The sequence below is a fragment of the Solea solea genome, chromosome 11 (genome assembly GCF_958295425.1).
Source record: "Solea solea chromosome 11, fSolSol10.1, whole genome shotgun sequence".
NCBI classification, from domain to species: Eukaryota; Metazoa; Chordata; class Actinopteri; order Pleuronectiformes; family Soleidae; genus Solea; species Solea solea.
In genome coordinates, this window is record NC_081144.1 from 5,647,314 (window position 1) to 5,668,614 (window position 21,301).

A 21,301-nucleotide genomic window follows, 5' to 3' on the forward strand; every position below is an offset into this window, starting at 1 on the left:
GACTCCAGACTCTCAGATGCACACGCACACACAGGAAGTGAAGTGAAGTGAAGGCAGTTTAAAAGCAGAATAGAAAATGATCAGATGTGAGCGAGGAAAGAGCTTACTCAGCTTCTCCACCTCAGCACTGAGACAAAAGACCTCATTAATGCTGCGTGATAAGATTAACAAAGTTTGATCTATGAGCATTCCACTGCACATTTAATATCTACAGACATATATTCAATTTGTATGTCAACCTGTTTTTCCATTTATTAATTAATTCATTAATTCTCCCAGCCATTGAGTTTAAAAAAACAAAAACTTTTAAAATATTTTTTCAAGAGTTTTGTATGTGCATCGTCCATTTTTAAGAGATGGGGCCTCAAGAGGGAACGTCATTTTTTTCTTCAATTCACTTTCATTTCTGATTAATCTAAATGTAAAGTGTCCCTTAGTAGTTGCCTGCTTGACTTTCCCTAATCCAGCCTTAGTTTAGTCTGCATCTGGGACACTGTTTTTAGGACATTTCTGTTGAAGGTAGATGGATGAAAACAGATGGTGTTAATCATCCCTTGTGGCTTGTGGACTCTTGGCAGCATTCACTTGGATCCCCTCCTTGACCCTTACATTTTATCTTGTGACCCTTTAATCATGGTTACCTTCATAGCAGCAGTGGAGAAATGACACACATCATTTTTCTTATCAGGAAATATCCTAATAACAATGTAACAAAGGATGAATAAACTTTTTGGCCCTGATTCATAGTTATTGCACAAATGTTAGCTAAACATAATCAGTGTTGTGCTGAAAATAAAGGTTTTGTGTGTGGGAAATGGATAAATTTAAACTTTATATCATGGTACTCCCCAAACATTTCCTTATGAAGGTGCAGTGATTCACATTAAGCTATTATTACCTGGATATTACTTTGGACCTACTGCTGAAAGGTTGCATGTAATAATTGTCAATTTTTATTTGCAAAGTTATTTTAACAAATGATCATAGTCACTTAATACTGATACAAAACCAGCTATACAATTCACAACTAAAATATTGAACAGAAGTCACACAGCAAAGGCAGGTCAGTGTGATGTAAAGGGTCTGAGTGGCTCTGTTGTGCAGAGTTACACAGTAACATCAGTAAACTCAGCAGGTAACAAACAATTAAAGTCACTTGAGATAATGCAGATAACGTGGTTCCTGTAAAAAGACGTCAGAGCAGAGCATCACTGTTAAAAATATCATTTCTGATTGATGCGCCTGTCTGTCTCTGCTCTCTGGTGCTCCTCCCTGCCTCCTCCTCTTTCCCCTTCCTCCCTCTCTCTCTCTCCCACACGTACAGACGGAAAAGCTACGCGACCACCCCCCTCCTCCCCCCTTCCATCATTTTCCCATCTCTTACTCACTCTCTTCCCTACAACAAACATGGCCGCGAAATCTGACGGTGCACCAGGCTCTCAGCGAAACGACATCCCACCAGAGTGTCCTGCCAGGTCGGACCCGCGGCCGCCGCCCCTGCCGAAGCGCCTTCGCCCCAAACAGCGCTACTCCCTGTCGGACTGCTGCTGGACCCTGTGCGCCCTCCTGGTCTTCTTCTCGGACGGGGCCTCAGACCTGTGGCTGTCCGCGGACTACTACCTTCGGAGCTACTACTGGTGCTTTGCGCTGACTCTGGTCTTTGTCATAGTCCCGTCTGTGGTCGTGCAAGTGCTCAGCTTCCGATGGTTCGCCTACGACTTCGCGGAGAGCGTCGAGAGCGGCACGGCCGCGGCCGCCGTGGTGGCGGCGTCCGGCGCGGAGGAGAGGGACTTCAGCACCAAGGACAGCGGCGATCAGGGCGCTGGCTGCGGGGCCGCGGTGCTACCGCTGACGGGGCCGCCGAGCACCGCGGGAGGAGCCCGGGGGTGCTGCAGAGTCTTCATGTGGCTCTTCCAGGCCGTCATTCATATCTTTCAGCTGGCGCAGGTCTGGAGGTGAGACTCTACACTCGGACCGTGTGCTGCCTTTGTGTGTGTGTGTGGACACGTTTATGTTACCTCTTAATGACCTTTCAGGACCAGTCCTCATGGGGACCAAAATATCTATCTATCTATCTATCTATCTATCTGTCTGTCTGTCTGTCTGTCTGTCTATGGTAGGCTTTGGTAAGGCTGTCCAAATGTGTGTATGGGTGTGTATGTATATCTGTCACACCTTAAAAGGGCTAATAACATCCTAGGTTTAGAGTTAGGTTTATGTTCAGGCGATGTGGTTGTGATAAGGTTTATGGTAATGCATGATGTCCTCATTAAGATAGCAAAAAAAAAAAATACCTGGTCCTCATTTCATTGGTTGAGGTGTCAGGTATAATGTGAATTGTGGTTAGATTAAGGTTAGGCTTAAGTACTAACTGGTGTTGGGATAAGGCTTTTTTTGCGCTGTACGAATGAATGAAAGTCAGTGCAGGGTCCTCAGTAGGATAGCTGTGTGCGTGCATGTGTGTGTGTGTGTGTCACTCACTCCCTGTAGCTAAACGCTTATGAAACACAATCATTCAGTGGGAGGACTGTGCCCAAAATGCCAGCATGTCTTTTTTTTCCTCTCCCTGTATTGTTTGACATTTCCGCTCTGCCTTGGAAAAGGAGAATTAGACTCCGCCCACCTACTCCCCCCCCCTTATATGATTGTAGGTCAATCATCTCCCAGTGAAATCGTCACCAAATCGTCTTATATATATATATATATATCTCTAAAATAAAATAAATTGTTTTTTTAAGGGTTTGTCTGAGAAAGACTCTCAGTTTGAAGTGACGTGTGCATTCTCACCTCTCGTTTTTGAGGGAGGCTCCTGCTCTTCTCCTCAAACCTCCCAGTCGTCATTTTCACCCAGCTAAAATCCCACACCGTGTTTAATAAGCAGGCATGCTGTGAGATTAAAAAACACAGGCCCGTGTGTGCGCGTATGCACACGCTGCCATTACTCGCACATGGATGGTTGTAGGTCTGTAGGTCAGCGGCTCAGTGATGAGTGGAGCTGTGCTGTACTCTGATGGGTTCTGACAGGCTTTGAGCCGCTGCCAGCAGAGCAGGCTTCAGATGATCTGTGGTGGGAGGAGGGTTAAAAACACACACACACACACACATAGTCATATTTAAGGGCAGTCTGTGTGTTGATAAAGACATGTATGGAGGTCACAGAAAGACTAATCATGTGTGATAATGAAATCAGATATGAATTGATTGATTTAGCTGCTGCAGGTCTACATAATCTCTCTGTCTGTGTCTTTCTTTGTGGTCTCTTTCTTCCTGCCTCTTTAGACAGCCCCATGGGTAATATATATTGATCCCTTATTTCCTCCAGGAAGACTAAGACCTCCCTTTATTTCTCCCTTTAAGTGTGTGTACTTGTGTGTATGCCTTCGCGAGGACCAAAACACTTATACACCGAGGAAGTAAAGACATTTTGACTGGTCCTCACTATGTCTCACGCCTGTTTATGGGTTCATATCTGGTTTTCGGGTTAGGATTAGAACACGGTTTAGATTTGGGTTAGATTAAAGGTTGTGTGGTTGGGGGCGGTTAGGCATTTAATTGTGATAGTTAAGGTTCATTTAAGGTATGGAATTCATAATGTCTATGAGTGTGCTCATTGAGAGAGCTGAACAAGAATATGCGTGTGGATGTGTATGTGTACTTGTATTTATTCTTTGTGAGGACATTTTGACCTTGTGGGGTCATTTTTGTCTGGGTTAAGGGTTAAGACCTGGTTTTAGAGTTAGGGTTAGAATGTGGTTTATGTGAAGGTGAGGGTTAGGGTTAAGGCACTTAGCTGTGATGGTTAAGGTTAAGGTTAGGGTAAGGGGCTGGGGGAATTAATTATGTCGATGATGTGTTCTCACAAAGAGAAAAAAACAAGTGTGTGGGTGTGTTCTTGTATGGGTATCTTTGTGAGGACCAAAACACTTTTATACCTATGAAGTGAGGACATTGTGGGAAAGTGAGGACGTTTTGGCTGGTCCTCACATTCTGACACCCTTTTTCAGGGTTAAAACCTGGTTTTAGGGTTAGGGTTAGAATTAGGTTTAGGTTAGGTTTGTGATGGTTAAGGGAATGGGAATGGGAATGCATTATGTCAATGGATGTCCTCACTATGAATGCTATGCAAATATGTGTGAGTGAGTGAGAGAGAGGGAGAGTGAGAGAGACCTTGTCAGGACCAGTACACCTTTCTCAAAACCTGGCCCTAAAAAGGCAGAACCTGATTTCTGAGGAACTGGTTAAGTTTAGGGCTAAAATTTGAACTGTGGTTGAGTTAAGGTTAGGCGTGAACTGGTTAAGGATAATACTTTGGTAAGGCTGTCCAAATGAATGGAAGTCAATGAGAGTCCTTAAAAGAATAGCTGTGTGAACCTGTACGTTTGTGTGTGTGTGTGTGTGTGTGTCCTGGAGCACATTAAAAAATTGTGGCGGCACAGAATTACCGGTAATGCCATTAAAGCTGTTGTGCTGTTGGCCTCGCTGCTGCTCTCAGATCAGCGTGTCCGCACATTAAGAGGATTAGCGCTATGTATTTTACCCTGGGCTGTTAACTCATGACTGATCTGTCACTGATACGCAGGTAGACAGGTGAACTGGGATCAATTTGGGGCCAGCTGCCAGAATTAAATGTCAGCCCACGTGAGATGAGATGTGGGGTTATGTTACAGACAGGCGGAGTGTGTGTGTGTGTGTGTGCGCGCATGTCTGTGTGTGTGTCTTCCTTTGTGGTTGAGCCTTTGACCCTCATTACTGCACATATGCTCTATTTTCTCAGTGCGTTCATCCCGAGGCACACTTGACGAAGAGCAAACCAGAATAAAAGGAGGGTTACACAAACTCCCCTTTGGTTCAGTGGGCTTGTTGACACAGGGGTTGTTCTGACCCTTCTCCCTGAGGCAATTACAGAAACATTTATAGCCTCGGCCCTCCGTGGCAACCACCAGTCTTTTGCAAACACTGGGGTGGTGATAAGTGTAATGATTCACACGTTTGTTTACATATGTGCAGAGTGAAAAATAATAGATGTCACGTCATGTGTTTGCACTGTGTCTACACAATGATGTGTGAGGATGGTACGTGGGGTCATTATTGAAGAGATGGAAGCAGAGGTGCAGCTCAGCGAGGCATTTACAGTGAGTTAGTGAGTTTAACCCTCTGTCTGAAGTCTTTTCTCTGCAGTCTTTTCCACACCACAGCTCACTAACTTAAATGAAGAGAGATCTCAGACTCCTTTTGAAGCTAAATGTTAAATCTTGAAATTCTGTTGGGGGGGGGGGGGGGGGGTGTGCAGTGATGAATATTTGTGAACCTATATCTGCTTCCTATCCACAGGTACGTCCACGCCTTGTATTTGGGCGTGCAGAGCCGCTGGCACGGTGACCCGGAGCGCCGCCACTACTACTGGCGCATGATGTTCGAGAGTGCTGACATCAGCATGCTGCGCCTGCTGGAGTCCTTCCTGAAGAGTGCCCCCCAACTGGTGCTGCAGCTCAGCATCATGATCCAGAGTGGTCAGGTGCTGCCGCTTCAGGGTGAGTGCCCCAAAATGAGCCGTGACGTTATTCAATCATTCATCTGCCGCAGTCTTTGCTGAAAGAGTCTGTTGACTCATCACACACAGCAAAGACTGCTGTGTGTGATGAGTCAACAGACTCTTTCAGTGCAGGGAAATCACTTCTTTAGGTTTCATCAAGTGTTCACTATCTTCTTTGGCTGTTGGAGCACGTTTGCTTCAAGGTTTGATGAGGTGTGCGCTCAGAGATGGTCTTCTGCACGGTTGAAACAGGTGGCTCAGGGTGGGTGTCACAGGGTACCTCACGATAGGCTATTTAAATGGCGGCCCGTGGGCCACATGCGGCCCATAACAAACTTCATAGTGGCCCAGCCTGTGGTTTCATCAGAAATAGAACTAGAGAAACATTCTTCACTGTCCCTTAAGCTTCCTACCATCCATTCCTACAGTAGTCTGATAGATTTGATAGCAGTGTTAGATATTTTGTATTCTGTTAAAGGCAGGAGATGTTTGTGGGTCGTATATATTTCAAAGAGAAACAATTGCTAATATTGTGCACCTTTTGGATTTCATGCACTTTATGCACGAAAACACGTTTATTTAAAATAGTCACAGCTAATACTGTGCACTTTTTTTTACGCACTTTAAGTGGCGTTTACCTGGCCTTCTTTAAATAACAACAGGTGGTGAAATGATGGTGCAGAAAGAAACTCCGCTGACACAAGGCTCATGTAGAACAAAGAGAAATCTATTTGTTGCAAGCTTCAGCTCCAAGCACTGCAGAGAGAGAGAGAGAGAGAGAGAGAGAGAGGGAGAGTTTCACCTGAATCTTAGAACAACTCTGCCCTCCGTGAGCAACGACATACGTACATTTTAAAGCTCATGTGACATCATCTTCATGGTATTCATCACAACTTATTCCCAGTCGTTAATACTCAACACACAATAACAGATTTGACAGCAATGACGTCCAGTCTGCAGGAAGCATCTGTGCTCTTCTCCAGGCATACAGTCTTCTATAGTAAACATGTTGTATAACTGTATAAATAAAGTGTGTGTGGACCCAGAATCCACCCTCTCAATAGGAATTTCCTGTTTGCTTCTCAATGCAATGTAATGCACATCTTTAATATATTCAAGACAAAAATTAGCTGTGTTAATATATTCATCTAAGTCAGATACTTAGAGAGAGGGACAGGTACGACCAAAATCATTTTATTGCTAGTTCTTTTTTTTTATTATTTTTGTTTTAAATTTGTCATCACCTGCTGCAGAAAATGTCTGGCCCAGCTTATTAGCATATAGCGATACATCACGATATCTGTCTAACTGAAGATAGGTTAAAAGTGCAGGATTTCTCTATTTATTCCCAACATAGAGAACAATGGAACAATGGATGGATGGAGCATCTCTTGAGGAGACATCAAGTAGCGACGCCTGGAGACTGACACTGGCAGGGATTGTTGACTTTAAAGCTGTTTATTTTAATTTGTTCATTAAAATGTCGATATTTGCCCTGGCTGTGAGAGGAAAATGTTCTGCAATGACGCCTCACTGTTCAGATGAGGCTTTGTCTCAGTTCTCCTCGGATCTGAGCTGTCTTCAATAAAATCTTTCAACTTAACTCATCCTTGACACCAGAGGTTCGATCACTGGTCATCTCACTTGATAATCAAAAACTCCGTTACACTCATATTGCGTATTGTATTGCACGAGGAAGGACAATGACATATCAAGTGGTTATTTAAGTGGTTATTTACCACTTGTAGGGGTGGTGCCTGTTAATTCATTCTCCTCTGACCTCTGAACATCAACAAGGCTTTTTCTCTCAGAGAAATGTTGCTCACTGGATATTTCCTCTGCACCATTTGGACCATTCTCTTCAAACCCTAGAGATGGCTGTGCATTAAAAAATCCCAGTAGATCAGCGGTTTCTGAAAAACCCTACTCATCTAGCACTAACAACAACCCTGCTACCACGTTCAAAGTCACTTAAAGCTGCAGTGCATATCTTTTGCTGATTTTTGTTGTTGTTATTCTGTCTTTGTGAACAAAAATGATGTAGCGTCACTTTTGAATGCTGCAGATTCGTCTCCAAATGGGCTCTGTCAAGTAATTCTAGAGCCCTGTTTCAACCAAGCGTCATGCAGTTATTTGGGTTTCCACTGTCAGAAATGAAAATGGTACTAAAATAACCGATCCATACCATCCCAGTTTTTTGGCATCTGTGTGTTTGCACTGTGGTCCGGCTCCTCCTGGGTGGATCTAGACACACTGTTGATTTACTGACAGAGAATCATCACTTGCGTATGACAGTTGCAAACAATGGCTGTTTTTGATGTGCAGCCTACAAAGCTTGTCTTCCTCTTGTGATAAATCAGTTACGTGCTCTTTGTTTACTGTGTTTTGTTCTCTCTCTTGGTGGAATTTACTGGTGAGCTTCACTGTGTCGTGCTGGTATGACGTCAGGCTATTTACATAGGCAACGCAGGCTCTGTGTAAATAGCAACGCCATTTACATATCCAGCCCTCACACCCCGCGTTGGAAACACAAGGCAGATCAGGGTGTAGCATTTCAAACTTCACTGTGGCGAGCTGGATTGTTCAGTACCAGTTTCAGACCAGACTGAGGGTGTCCAAACCTTTTTTAACGAGTACCAGATTTGTTAATGTGAAGATTTCTTGGGGTCAAAGGTCCCTTCATCCCTTTTTTAACAGTAACAGTTAGAAACAAACACATTGTGTCACAATTGTAACCAAATCTAAACCACACAGGGGTGAAAAAATGAAAGAAATTCACATCTGGTGTCAAACATAATAACATAATATGAGATGACCTAAAGTGGGTGACACGTGACTAAGGCTGATTTTCTGTCCAAGCCCCTCCTGCGCCATAAATAATATATTATAAAACCGGAGCTGGGGGCCGTACAATATCTGACCGAGGGCCGTGATTGGCTCGCAGGCCGGACTTTGGACATTCCGGGTATATACACTGGAAGCACAGGGGCGGGCGGAGTTAGAGGTGTTTTATCAAATTGAACAAGCCAGGTTTTTACTCCAACCTGTTTGCAGTGCTGCTGTTGCCTCCATCTATCTTGACACAAAATAAATGACTTCCTGTGTGCATACTGAGAAACACCAAGCCTACAATGCATTGAGTTGCTGCCACGTGATAGCTTGTTAGATATTTGCATCGAGTATTTGCATTCAAGTAGTTGAACAGGTGAACCTAAAGATCCTAGTGCCATTTCCACCCTCTCTAACTTCTCTCTCTCCCTTCACTGTCTCCTCAGGACTTTCAGCTTCTGCTTCACTCATATCTCTCTCCTGGATGATCTCCTCCTACCAGAAAGTCCTGAGGGACTCCAGAGACGATAAGCTGCCCATGACCTACAAGGCCGTCATCGTTCAGATTCTGTGGCACCTGTTCACCATCGGGGCCCGTGCTCTGGCCTTTGCCCTGTTTGCCTCCGTGTTCCAGCTCTACTTTGGCATCTTCATCGTGGCCCACTGGTGCATCATGACATTTTGGATCATCCAAGGGGAAACAGACTTCTGCATGTCCAAGTGGGAGGAGATCATCTACAACATGATGGTGGGCATCGTGTATGTTTTCTGCTGGTTCAGCGTGAGGGAGGGACACACTCGCTGCCGGATGCTCATCTACAGTCTGACAGTGTTTGCAGAGAACGTGGCACTAACCACTGCCTGGTACCTTTACCGCGGCACTCTTACCTCAGACTTCTATGCCGTCATTTTGGTGTGTGTGGTGGCCAGCAGCTATGCTCTGGGCACCTTCTTCATGTTTGTGTATTACTGTCTGCTGCACCCTGATGGGCCAGTCTCAGGATGGGGCTACGTCGTGGAGAAGGAGGTGCCTGTGGAGTCGCTGGCCTCCCCGGCCACCAGCCTCCCCCCTGACCTGGTCAGCAGCCCCCCTAGGACCCTGCAGAGAACTAAAGGGTCAGAGCGAGAGCAGGGGCCTGGGGTAGATGGCGATGTCTTTCAGGTGCGACCACCTCGCGGAGCTCAGGTGCCAGCGCAACACCTCACACCCAGGACAGAGGGGCCTGTCATCCGAATAGACCTTCCCAGGAAGAAGTACCCAGCTTGGGACGCTCACTTCATCGATCGTCGGTTGCGTAAAACCATCCTGGTGCTCGAAAGCGCCGCCCCAGTCACACCAAGAATCCAGTACCGCTGTCTGAGCACACCCAAAGAAGTGATGGAGTTTGAGACCACTGTGTGATCCGCTGAAGGCGCTGGGACTCAGCTTGCTGCCAACATGGACACCCTGCCTTAAATAAAACGGCAGGCAGATGACTCTCTCACAGAGCGGTGCGTTTCAGCTCCGCGTCTCCTTCTTCGCACGCTGTGCTGTCAGGAGGCGGAGACAAACGCGACAGAGTGTGTTGTCCTTATTTTTTAAACAGGCAAAAATTGTGCGATGTTGTCTAACGACGGTGCGTATTTTAGTTTCTGTATCATTTCTCAGGTCAGGATGTGGTACAGGAAGAGGTCAGCAGCAAAGCTCGCCGCCCTGCTGGTGAACTCGGAGAGGAGACGACGGGCAGGCGCCAAAAAAACTGAGCTGCGTGACGATCAATCAGAGGCGAAAAGTCCTCCTCGGGGAAGGTGCTTCAGCTCAGAACATCCTCTGAAGGCCATCAGCAACAACAGAGGCGAGCCTTCAACATGCATGACTACTTATGGCAGCTAGACGTGAAACATCACTGCACAAGATGTAGGCGGGAGACATTTTATAAAAATGTGTCATTTCCAACACAATCTGCAGACGATACACGGGCACTGATCATCACAATCCTTATTTTCCCATAGATACTCACTCATGTTGAAGGAAACTCTCCAAATGCTGCTTCAAATTGGAGAGCAGATCAAAAGCAACATTTTAGTTGAATGTAAAAAAAAAAGAGAAAGAAGAAAAACAGTTGAAAATGTGATTATTTATGACAAGACTTAAAGCATTATCATGCTGTTAGTGGTATTTATGACATTCTTGTGGTACTACACACACACATATATATATATATATGGTTTTTTTTATTCTTTGAGGTAACAAAAAAATGAGATTTGTGTGTTTACAAGCAATCTGTTGTTTTTTGGGGACACGCCATCACTATTAAAAAACAACAGCTACTTTATGATTTCCGTTTAATTTGCAGGACGTGTTAAAAACAGCAGTGTTTTCCTTCTGCACACATTCATTTTCCACGGTAATACATCTGTACGCTGACGTGGAAGTTTCGTAGACGGGGAGCGCGGCGTCTGTGGTTGTGCTGTATCCATAAAGTTGTGATTAAAAAAAAAGAAAATGAAATGATAGAAATAGCTACAGACTCCTATCAGAATAGTTTTGATATTATCAATGGAACAGGCATGTGATACTTTTATTGTGAACACTTTATTTTATAGGTTTGCTATCTCCTTATATTTTCCTCAAAACTTTCCTAGGAAGAAAACATTTGGTTTGGTATGACTTTTCAGAAAGAAAAATAGAGGCAAAGTTTGACCACGTTTTAAAAAAAAATAACTACTTCATCATTCACTGATTCTTTGTAAAATGTCTTTAGGGCAAACTGGACATTTTTAATAACAGTTAGAGCAGACACATGAACACAACATCCAAATATTTGCAGATTTTGGGGTTTGTTTTTTTACTTTTTTTGAACACTGACTACATTTTTTATTTATTTATATATTTATTAACCTTTATTTAACCGGTAGATCCCATTGAGATTAAAAACCTCTTTTCCAAAGGGAGACCTGGTCAAGATAGGCAGCATCACATAAAAACACAAATAACAAAGTCACACAATTAAAACACATAATAAAAGAAAAACAATGACCAGGTTTGAGTAAATAAACCAGGAAATTAAACTAATTGTTAAATAAACCAAGTCTTTCAGCTCTAATTGGATTCATAATTTGGTATAGGTTATCAATTTGACATTGTCTGTACTCATATTTAGACCTAAATGATTAAGTTCTCTCCGGGATGCTTTCCAGAAAGTGTTAGGGAATTTATGGAGCCATAAAATAAAATGAAAGTTTTACTGTGCTTTATTTTATCAGGGTCATTTTTTATATAGAACAGTCATAAGAGGAAAAGCTCCTGATCTGTGTGTGTGTGTGTGTGTGAGCTCACACACCGGCATGTGTCTGTGTGTGTGTGTGTGTATGTGTGGGGTGGAGGGGGTGGGGTTTCATTTGAAGTTGTGTCACAGACAACATGACAGTCTTGTTCTAAACACTGTCGACTCATCTTTTTTTTTAAGCGACTCGGTCAGCTCACAGTGCACCTGCACCGCACCTGAACCACACCTGAAACGGGAACAAAGCCAGTGTTTATGGCCAGTTATGGTGCTAACTGTTATCCAGTCCATGGTGTCTCAGCATCGAATGAGCTGGTTGTGGCGCCACTCGGTCGGGGGTGGGGGGGCTGTACCTCAAACACAACAAACACAAAGCTAGAATCAAAAAGCCTTAAACTGGTCACGCCAGACTGTTGCTGTTCAGAGCAAGAAAACGTTCACGAGAAGGTGAAGACAATTTCATTATGTTGTTGTTGCTACAATAAAGACCAATGTGTTTACCTGAATGTCTGATGTCCCGGTCTCTTTTTAACACAGAGGATAGATAGATAGATAGATAGATAGATAGATAGATAGATAGATAGATAGATATGTAGATATGTAGATATGTAGATATGTTGGCAAGTGAGTAGATATGTAAGTAAGTAGGTATGTAGATAGATAGACAGGTGGGCAGGAGGACAGACAGACAGACCAATCAATAGATAGATGTGATTTTTACTAGGCAGAAAACAACAAACAAAGATGCATTCTAGGAGGACAATTATATCACAATATAAACTGTTAGATGTTGAATTACTGCCCAGCCCAAAAAGGATGGCATAGATACTGATCGATGTTTTGTTCTTGTAATCCTGTGAAGGAAAGCAGAGCCAGGGTTTATATCTGTCTCTCTCTCTGTCTCGCGCTGCCTCTCAGGAAATGGAAAAGCTTTTACACTCTGAATGCTGCCTCATCAGACTCCCTCAAGCTCCGTGTTTACAAGTCAATGGGGTGTGAGACCGAAAAGAGAATTGTGTGCAAACACTCCCATTACCTCCCTTTTGCATCTGTGAAATGAGAGAGCAGCCACAACAGCTGTGTGCCGGAGCTCGTCTTTCATCACAGGATCACAGTTTCACACTGGTTTCCTCACAAATGCTAAACAGTAGCTGCTGCTGCTACCACTTCCTCCAAAGGAAATCACTCTGTGAGAACTGTTGGACACCTGAGAGGTGGATGTTGTTCGATGAATCAGTCTAATTGTGTTTTTATATTACAACCAAACAAAATACACTTTCAGGACCAAGAAACATGGCAATGCAAAGGGATGGCCTCCAAAAAAAAAGGCACTTGCATAATGTACATTTAAAAGTCTTATTCTAAGGCTACAAAACCCAAACATTCCTATTTTAAAGTGATTATACACTCATACAAAATGTTACACACTGAACCTTTGCTTTAATAATTGATGATAGTTTATGAACAGCATCTATTGATCAAGTTTATGATTATAATCAACAATAAAGTAGCAGCACAAACAGTGCAATCTCTACCCAGTCTCTAAACGGAAAAACAAATATATTCACTTGTTTAGATATGTAAAAACCCTTCATAAGAATGTTAAAGCATTTGTATGTAATAGTGGTCACCTTGTAGACACTGATTTTAATTTGGAAAGAAAAAAAATCCGATATTTTTCACAATCGGGGATTTTTTTGTTGCTATATTTGGAAATAAAACTGAAATTAAAACGTGTCACTTATGTTGAAATGAGGGATTTTAATTCCATCCAGCCAATCATATACAAGCGCCTGGAATATGTGTTGCATAAATTATCTCTTATCCAATCGCGTGTGAGTATATACGAGTCAAAGGGCGTGTTTTTGCATAATCACTATCAAAGCCAATCAGCTCACAGAGGGGGCGGTGCTTAGACTCGGGTGCCGGTTTTTTTTTTTGCCTTCGCTTCCAACAGTCACATTTCAAACTAGCATGGCGACCGCTCTATGCGGTGTTCAGTCCACCGGCAGCAACAGTAAACCCGTGAAGAATTATCGAGAACACCGGAGGAGAGTGAAAGATTCCAGGCGGAGACAGGCAGCCCTGTTGTTCCTCACTAACATCTCACTCGACGGACGGCCTCTGTGTCACATAAACGATGGAAATACCGAGGAGAAAGCGGCCGAGGAGCCGCGGCTCGGGCATAGAGACAGCGGCGCTGCGGTCCTGGCGCCGCCTGATGGCCAAGCACCGATGGCCCAGGTGACAGAGCCCGCGTTGCCCGCCGCCGGCAGCGGCTCAGCCTCCAGTTTTCCCGGGGTCCTCAGTCCAAGCCGACCTTCCTTGGTAACGTCGCCGGGACCCGCCGGGCCAGCTGCTGTCGGTGCCAACGAGGTATTTTTGGAAGGTGTCACTGCGGCCGAGACGCCAACCGCGGACACCCCCGTGTCTCCCGGGGCCACCGGCCACCAACACTGCTCCCGTGTCAGGTCCACACCCGCCGTACCGAGCCCGGCTGCTACTGCCCAGGAGTCACGGCAGAGGTGAGCACGTTAGTGGTCTGTGAGTCACCAGAGGCTGCTGGTTAGGTTTGGCAGTTTTCATTCAAAATATTCCCACTATTACTTATACGTTTCAGGTATAATAGTAGTATGAATAAACATTTCACTGTAGATTTACAGTGGTGTTGTTGGAGGTAAAACACTGCTCCTTTGTTGTGTTTTGTAATATTGATTTGTGCTGATGTTGAGCTGAGAAATCAAACTAATCATGAATTCAGCTTTATCACCATTTTTGCTGTATTCACAGCAGCAATGCAGACAAAAAACGATGTTTCCCTTGAAACTGATCAATATTAAACGATTCTAAAACATAAATTAGGTATTAAAATATGGTTGTTTTAAGCATCCAGCCATATCTGCTTATTTTTAGTCCTAACCCTAACCCAGTTGTCCAGAAAATGTCACTAGTTGTTTCCCACAACCCCAACAAGTCCACAACCCCCAGAGACATTCAATGTGATAAAGAAACATATGATCATTTACCAAAATGGTTGCTGTAAATGCGATTGACAACTTATTTATAAATGACTGGAAGTCCTTTGTTTGGTTCGTGCTGATAAGGCATTCATGAAGTGGGTTTTCTGTCTTTCTGAACCCCCGCTCAGGTTGAGGAATGTCTCCGGTTCTCCTGGACCCAGGGTGCCAAAGAAAGTACATTTCATCAAGAGTATGAGACAGTATGACACCAGAGGCTGCAGGTGAGTCTCCCCCATTATATTTACATAAATACAGTCAATTACATACAGAGTACAATGGAGGGAAGCATGAATACATCTGAGCTACTTCAGTATCAGAGAAACTCTCAAAAACAAAAGGTTTTATTTTCATTTTAGAGTCTAAAGTAGGCCTTTGCTCCTCCCGCTGGTGTTGTAATAAGCTGCTTAACTCGGGCAGAGAGACGTTGTGTGGCCTGCAGACATATTACTGTGGTACAGCTGCTGAGCTGAGATCGCTACATTGAATTTAATCACCCATGGGAACATAGCAAAAGCTAATAAGGGTGCAGCGTGGAATTGTAACCTCCTGTTGCACAAGGAAACTGAGGTAACACTAAGTGCAAGACTGGATGGAAATATCACACTACTCAGTCTGACTGAGCTGTTAACCAGCTTGACCAGAGTGATTATGTATTTGCATTTAATTATCTGTGTCTAATTACTGACATAAACATGCCATTGATTCTTCTTCTTTTTTTTTTTTGCATTGTTTCTCATTGCTCCCACACACGTCATGTCATGTCTACGACAAATTCATATTTATACCACCTACATGCTAATGTGTTTTCTGCTGGCGTGTGCTGATCAGTGCCATAGACGTAGCCATGGTCATTTTCACCCACAGCTGTGGCTCTCTGTTTGTATTTGAGGCAGTTTTTAAGTTTGGAGTAAAGGTTCTAGGTTAAATATTTAAGCTAATTTAAACCAGTTGTCTCCTGTTAAAGATCAGATATCGGTCTGTGAGTGTGAGTGTTTTCTGCTGAGTGTCCACAGCTGAGTCTGCTGACTGGAGGTCATTGATTAGTGTTTAGTTTGGAGATGAAGCCCCTGGTGTCAGTGTAGGTTTTTTGTTGGTTATTGGTTAAGATTCCACTGTGAGTGATTGATTGATTTATCAGATTTTTTTGGCCCATTTAAGTGAACATTTTAGTGACATTTTTTTGTACATATATTTGGATAATACTATCCATAGGAACATAAGTGTATAATTAGGGATTGGTATCATCAGTAGTATCGGTTCAATACTGGTCGATGTCACTGGATCGGATACCAGACAGATACAAATGTATAATCTGATACAATGCTAAAATCCTATATATATATATATATATATATATATATATACATATATATACATATATATACATATGCTTCATTATGCACAGAGTGTAAAATATAAATAAAATCAGCAAAAGCATTTTTGCTGAGTCATGTTTGGGCTGGTATGATTTCTGCTTATTGAGGGCACAATATTTGTTACACAGTTGGAGAATTGTGTCTTTGAAATAATGTTTTTTACAGCTTCATAGTTCATTAATATTGGTAGATTCTAGAGTTTGTGATATTGGTATTGGTCACAAAAAAGTGTATATTGTCCTGTGACCAGTTGCCAGTCGTTTTTCTGTCAAGGGACAACTCATTTAGATTGATTTGTTGTATTTCTGTATCTTGAATGTAGAGGTAATATGAGTGGTGTTCATTGGTAGCTCTTTAGCTTCACGAGTGAAGGCTACAAGTCGCTCAGTGACAGATTTCGCAGCCACTGCAGCTCCGGTGCAGATGAGTGTGGTGCGTTGTTGAGAAGCAGCGAGTGACTGTGGTTGTTGCCCGTAGACTGACACGCCATCTGTTTTGTCTGCCTGTACTTGCTGTGTCCTGCAGGATCATGCTGATTTGTGCCAAGCGGTCGCTATATGCTGCTTTCTCAGTGCTGCCCTATGGAGAGAGTGCTCACCTCAGGTACTAAAAACCAAGCACCATCCCAAAGCAGAGAACACAGACCACCTCACTTTTAAGTTTTTCATCACCCTCCATGTCATTCTCAGGAAATGCCAGTGAGTGTGTGTTTGTGTGTGTATGTGGCACGTGGTGAAAAATGACATAATCAACATGACTCTTTGTGAACAGTGACCCTAAGATGGAGACTCAGAGACAAAGGCTGTCTTCTGTGGCGACTGCAGACCTTCTGCCTTCCTTGGAAGGTGTGGAGCTGGGCGCATATGGCAAGGTAAATGTTCATCAATCAGCTGAAAGGTTGAACTTGTGCTTCATGTTGATCTGGCTTGTTTTGCTTTTCAATGTTATGAACGCTTAAGACACTAACATGTTTGCCCCTTTTACTTTATACGTGTTTGTGTTGCTTAGTATTTCATCTGTGGAACAAAATTAGGGTTATATATTTCTAGGGCTGCACCTAACGATAATAATCGATTCATCTGTCGATTATTTTCTCTATTAAACAAGTACTTGTTTATTCCGTAAAATGTCAGAAAATGTTAAAATATGTTGATCTTTGTTTACGAAACCTGGAAATGATGGTGTTTTACGAATGTCTTATTTAAGAAGCTGAAAAATCAGAAAGCTTGTTTTACTTTCATTCATTAATCAAACCGATTATTCGATTATCAGAATAGTTCACCATGAATTTATTCATCAATCAGATTTTAGACTTTGGCTCCTTTCTGTTTACTACAGACTGTACATATAAAAATGGAAGGTCTTGTGATTTCCTTAGCAAAGTCAATCAGGAAGTGAAAATATATTGAATAGCCACTAGGGGGTGACTTTGCTGGTTGCATAAAGAAGTTAATTTGAATGGAAGTGTAAGGAAAAATAAGCCTTTGGTTTATAATGTCGATAAACATTTTCCTGAGGCGTTTATGCGCTTAATCACTATTTTCAGGTCTCCAATAGAACATGATGTCAATTTTATAATGTATGAGTGGACACCAGTGTGATTGACAGCTGGTATCGCCCGTGTTCAGATTGAGGGCCTTTCTGCATGGAGTTTTGCATATTCTCCCCCATTTGTGCATGGTTCTGGATTCTTCCATTTCCTCCCTCAGGCCAAAAACATGCTGAAATTAATTGGACACAGTAAATTGCCCGTCTTTTGCCATATGTCAGCTGGCATTGGCACCAGCAGCCTTGCGACCCTCATGTGGAGGATAGAGGTAGACGATGGATGAAAATATTAGTCTCTCTCTCCTTCACCCAAGCTCTTTTTTCTGTGGCCACAAACCTCGGTGTCCACCCGTGGTGCCAAAGATGATGGACATGCATGAGAAGATGGTCTCTGTCATCACTTCCTTCCTCTGTGAATGAAACAAATCTACAGTTACTGTATCGAGACACTTTTGTTCTCAAGATGTCATAAAATTGACAAATCCTTTACATTCTTTTCAAGGGTTTTTACAACCTTTTCTACTACTCGGCACAGTGGTTGTCTGAGTGACCGTAGCCTTTCTGTTGGCTATTCTGCTCTGACCTCACCACAACAACAACAACAACAACAAGGCATTTTCACCAGCAGAACTGCTGCAACGTTGGACCCTTTTTTGTTATTTTAACAGCTAATGATGTCACTGAGATCACATTTTCTTCTCTCTCTGGTGTTTGATGTGAACATTAATCACAGCTGCTGATCTGTATCCATATAACTAGGTTTCTTCCTCATTATGTTAAGTGAGCTAATGGATGTTGAGATTTAGCGATAAACACGTTTGGTTCGATTTGACATGATTTCATGCTTTCTCAATGCTACCAATGATTGGCACTCAGTGAGCGTGCATAGTGCTGTTAGTGAGAGACAGAAATACTCACATGAACCTTCTTTACCTCCTCAGACGGTGTCATATGCTCAGTTCCTTTATCCGACCAATGCCTTGGTGAGGCAGAAGAGCGGTGGCGTGCAGGAGAGCTGCGCCTCAGCTCAGACCCCTCACTCACGTTTCCGTGGCAACGGGCAGCAGAAGAACTTCACCCAGGCTCGTGTGAACAACAGTGTGGCACAAGAGCCAAGTATGTATTCAGTCTCACTCTCACACACACACACACCTGTTCCTCTCTCTGTTAGTACACACACACTGATGTTATGTTTGTTGTTTCTCAGATGCAGAGGAGGTGACAGAGTACGACCCGAACCTGCTCAGCGACCCTCAGTGGCCCTGCGGGAGACACAAGAGAGTTCTTATATTTGCATCATACGTGGTGAGGAATTATGTTTTTTCCTGTCTGTGTTTGTGTGAGACTGCGGAGGGGATCCACGGGAGAGCTGGAGGTTCTGCACGGCAACCTTTAATACTGAACTGATGATTAAACTGAAATGAAGCAGTGCTCCACGTCTGAACCACCACTCAGCTGCGTTAGGGACTTAAATGCGTCCATTATGTTCCAGTCACATGGTTTCGTCATTGCTGATCCATATACTGGTCACAAGACTGTGACCTCTGTCATGAGAACATGTCAACCGAAAGATTCACAGCTTCATTGTTCTGTAATTCATGCTAACGTGAGGTATTTCTGCTGATCTGGTCTCTGCAGACGACCGTTATTGAGTATGTGAAACCGTCCGACCTGAAGAAGGACATGAACGAGACTTTCAGAGAGAAGTTTCCTCACATCAAGCTGACGCTGAGCAAGATAAGAAGGTACAGAACATGTCTTGTGTGTGTGTGTGTGTGTGTGTTTTTTAAATCTTAAAGTCACACAATGAAATCTTTGAAAGCCGATCAGTCACTGTTCCCCCTCCCCTCCACTAGCTTGAAGAGAGAGATGCGGGTCGTGAGCGAGGAGTGCAGTCTGCAGCCCGTCACCACGGCGATGTCATTTGTTTACTTTGAGAAGCTGGTGCTGCAGGGTCGCCTCAACAAGCAGAACAGGAAGCTGGTTGCGGCGGCGTGCGTGCTACTCGCTGCAAAGATCAGCAGTGATCTGCGGAAGCCAGAAGTCAAACAGCTCATTGACGTGAGTACTTGTTTCCACACACACACACACACACACACACACACAGATTTCAGTGTTAGATTGAGACAAAACCTAAAAAGAAAAGCAGAACACACACCTGTAAGAGAGGTTTCCAGCTCAGTGTTATTTAGCTAACAGTATGTGTTCAGTGCTGCACTTTATTCAGGATTAGAAACAGGTTTTTCACAATGACTCGCAAGTAAATAGTGTGTGGATTAAAGTTTATGTAAAGTCAGTCAGTGTTGAAGACGTCTGATGACAACAGCAGCCTCTCTAACTCATGATGACCTGGAAATTTAACCTTAAATTATAAATGATTGAAGAAAAGATTGTGATTCGTACAGAAGCCCAAAAACAGATCAAAAACAGAACAACTGTAAATAAATCATTGATTATGTAAGCGATTCCTAAGACATAAGTTATAAAAAAATACCAAATAACCTTTTTCAATCTTAAATGTAAGTATGTAGTAAAATGTATGCTTTCCTGCATTGTTAATGCTGTGAAATTAAAAAAAGTTTCACATCCAAAAACATAAATGATGTCATGAACATTGACCATAATAATAAATATTAAGGTTTTAATTTATGAAATGCCTGGGACTAGCACTGTGAACTCATCTACAGAGAAATTTAAATGACTTTATACTACTTGCCAATAAAAATCATCTTTACATACATCAGAAAACATCACAACTGTTAACTAAAGGAATCTTTAATTTCTGTAAAGATGGTTATCAGAGACTAAGAGACTCAAGGAAATACAGAATAAAACCCAGTGTAAATCTTCACTCCTCTACAATCCTCTGCATCACTTGTAACCACATCGTAACATGTTTCCTTCACCCCCCCCCCCCACCACCCCCCCCCCCCTCGTGTTTCTCCCTGTGGATGAGCAGAAGCTGGAGGAGCGTTTCCGTATAAACAGACGGGAGTTGATTCCTCTGGAGTTTCCTGTGCTGGTTGCCTTGGAGATGGGACTTTACCTCCCTGAGAGCAAGGTCATGCCGCACTACCGCAGGCTGGTGCAGCAGGGGTAGACTGTGACACTCCGCTGGGTTCAATATTAACACCAGCGTGCGTGCGTGCGTGCGTGCGTGCGTGCGTGCGTGCGTGCGTGCGTGCGTGCGTGTGTGTGTGTGTGTGTGTGTGTGATGGATTGACCAGTTCATAAGCTGTCATGTTTAAAACAAAATTCCCGTACTATTTATTTTCCGTCAATCTGGCTCGACTCAGTCCCTCACTAGGAAGGATAAACTAGTTTTCACTCACTGGCACATGTTTAAGACTTGATGGCGTGTGTGCGTCTATTTGAATGTCGTCTTAAGTGTTTTGACGTTTCGATGGTGAATCAGTCCAGAGTCTTGCTCTATGTTAGAGACGTTCCATGAGCACGTTAATTGTGCTTTTACTTTTTTCTCGTGATTTGATTTTTTTTTTTGTGTGTACGTCATAGTGTTCCTCGCTCTGAATCCTACGCTGTGATATTTGTGTGTTTTTGTGCAAAAACTCGTAACTGGCATCTTTTCTCGTTACTATACAGCCTGTATAGTATTAATGACAAACGACAGAGAACTACACTGCTGATTTACTAAATGCCTTTTTGAAGCCACTGTGACAATGAAGCATTTTTTTTTTTAAGCTGAAACTGTAGATTGTGGATGTTTTT

The 21,301-nt window shown here is 43.2% G+C and overlaps 2 protein-coding genes across 3 annotated transcripts; both read left to right on the top strand.

Moving 5' to 3' along the window:
• Positions 1–1,042: 1,042 nt before the first annotated feature.
• Positions 1,043–12,134, top strand: xkr7a (XK related 7a). The gene is made up of 3 exons (XM_058642631.1): positions 1,043–1,955; positions 5,332–5,531; positions 8,809–12,134. Exons 1-3 carry the CDS (start codon positions 1,237–1,239, stop codon positions 9,762–9,764), a joined length of 1,875 nt encoding a protein of 624 aa, XP_058498614.1. The 5' UTR covers positions 1,043–1,236; the 3' UTR covers positions 9,765–12,134.
• Positions 12,135–13,595: 1,461 nt separating this feature from the next.
• LOC131468420 (CDK5 and ABL1 enzyme substrate 2-like) lies at positions 13,596–20,725 on the top strand. Of its 2 annotated transcripts, XM_058642632.1 has the most exons (9): positions 13,596–14,153; positions 14,777–14,869; positions 16,550–16,627; positions 16,796–16,895; positions 18,514–18,688; positions 18,780–18,877; positions 19,211–19,317; positions 19,429–19,633; positions 20,532–20,725. In XM_058642632.1, the coding sequence occupies exons 1-9, from the start codon at positions 13,603–13,605 to the stop codon at positions 20,670–20,672; spliced, it is 1,548 nt and encodes a 515-aa protein (XP_058498615.1). In that variant the 5' UTR covers positions 13,596–13,602; the 3' UTR covers positions 20,673–20,725. The 2 variants fall into 2 exon arrangements, with proteins under 2 accessions (XP_058498615.1, XP_058498617.1); XM_058642634.1 differs by lacking the exon at positions 16,550–16,627.
• Positions 20,726–21,301: the final 576 nt, after the last annotated feature.

Coding starts and splice junctions, on each gene's coding strand:
- xkr7a (XM_058642631.1), top strand. CDS start 1,237: ATGCGCCTGTCTGTCTCTGCTCTCTGGTGCTCCTCCCTGCCTCCTCCT. Junction 1,956..5,331: donor CAGCTGGCGCAGGTCTGGAG/GTGAGACTCTAC, acceptor TCCTATCCACAG/GTACGTCCACGCCTTGTATT. Junction 5,532..8,808: donor TCAGGTGCTGCCGCTTCAGG/GTGAGTGCCCCA, acceptor CTGTCTCCTCAG/GACTTTCAGCTTCTGCTTCA.
- LOC131468420 (XM_058642632.1), top strand. CDS start 13,603: ATGGCGACCGCTCTATGCGGTGTTCAGTCCACCGGCAGCAACAGTAAA. Junction 14,154..14,776: donor GCCCAGGAGTCACGGCAGAG/GTGAGCACGTTA, acceptor ACCCCCGCTCAG/GTTGAGGAATGTCTCCGGTT. Junction 18,689..18,779: donor CAGTGTGGCACAAGAGCCAA/GTATGTATTCAG, acceptor GTTGTTTCTCAG/ATGCAGAGGAGGTGACAGAG.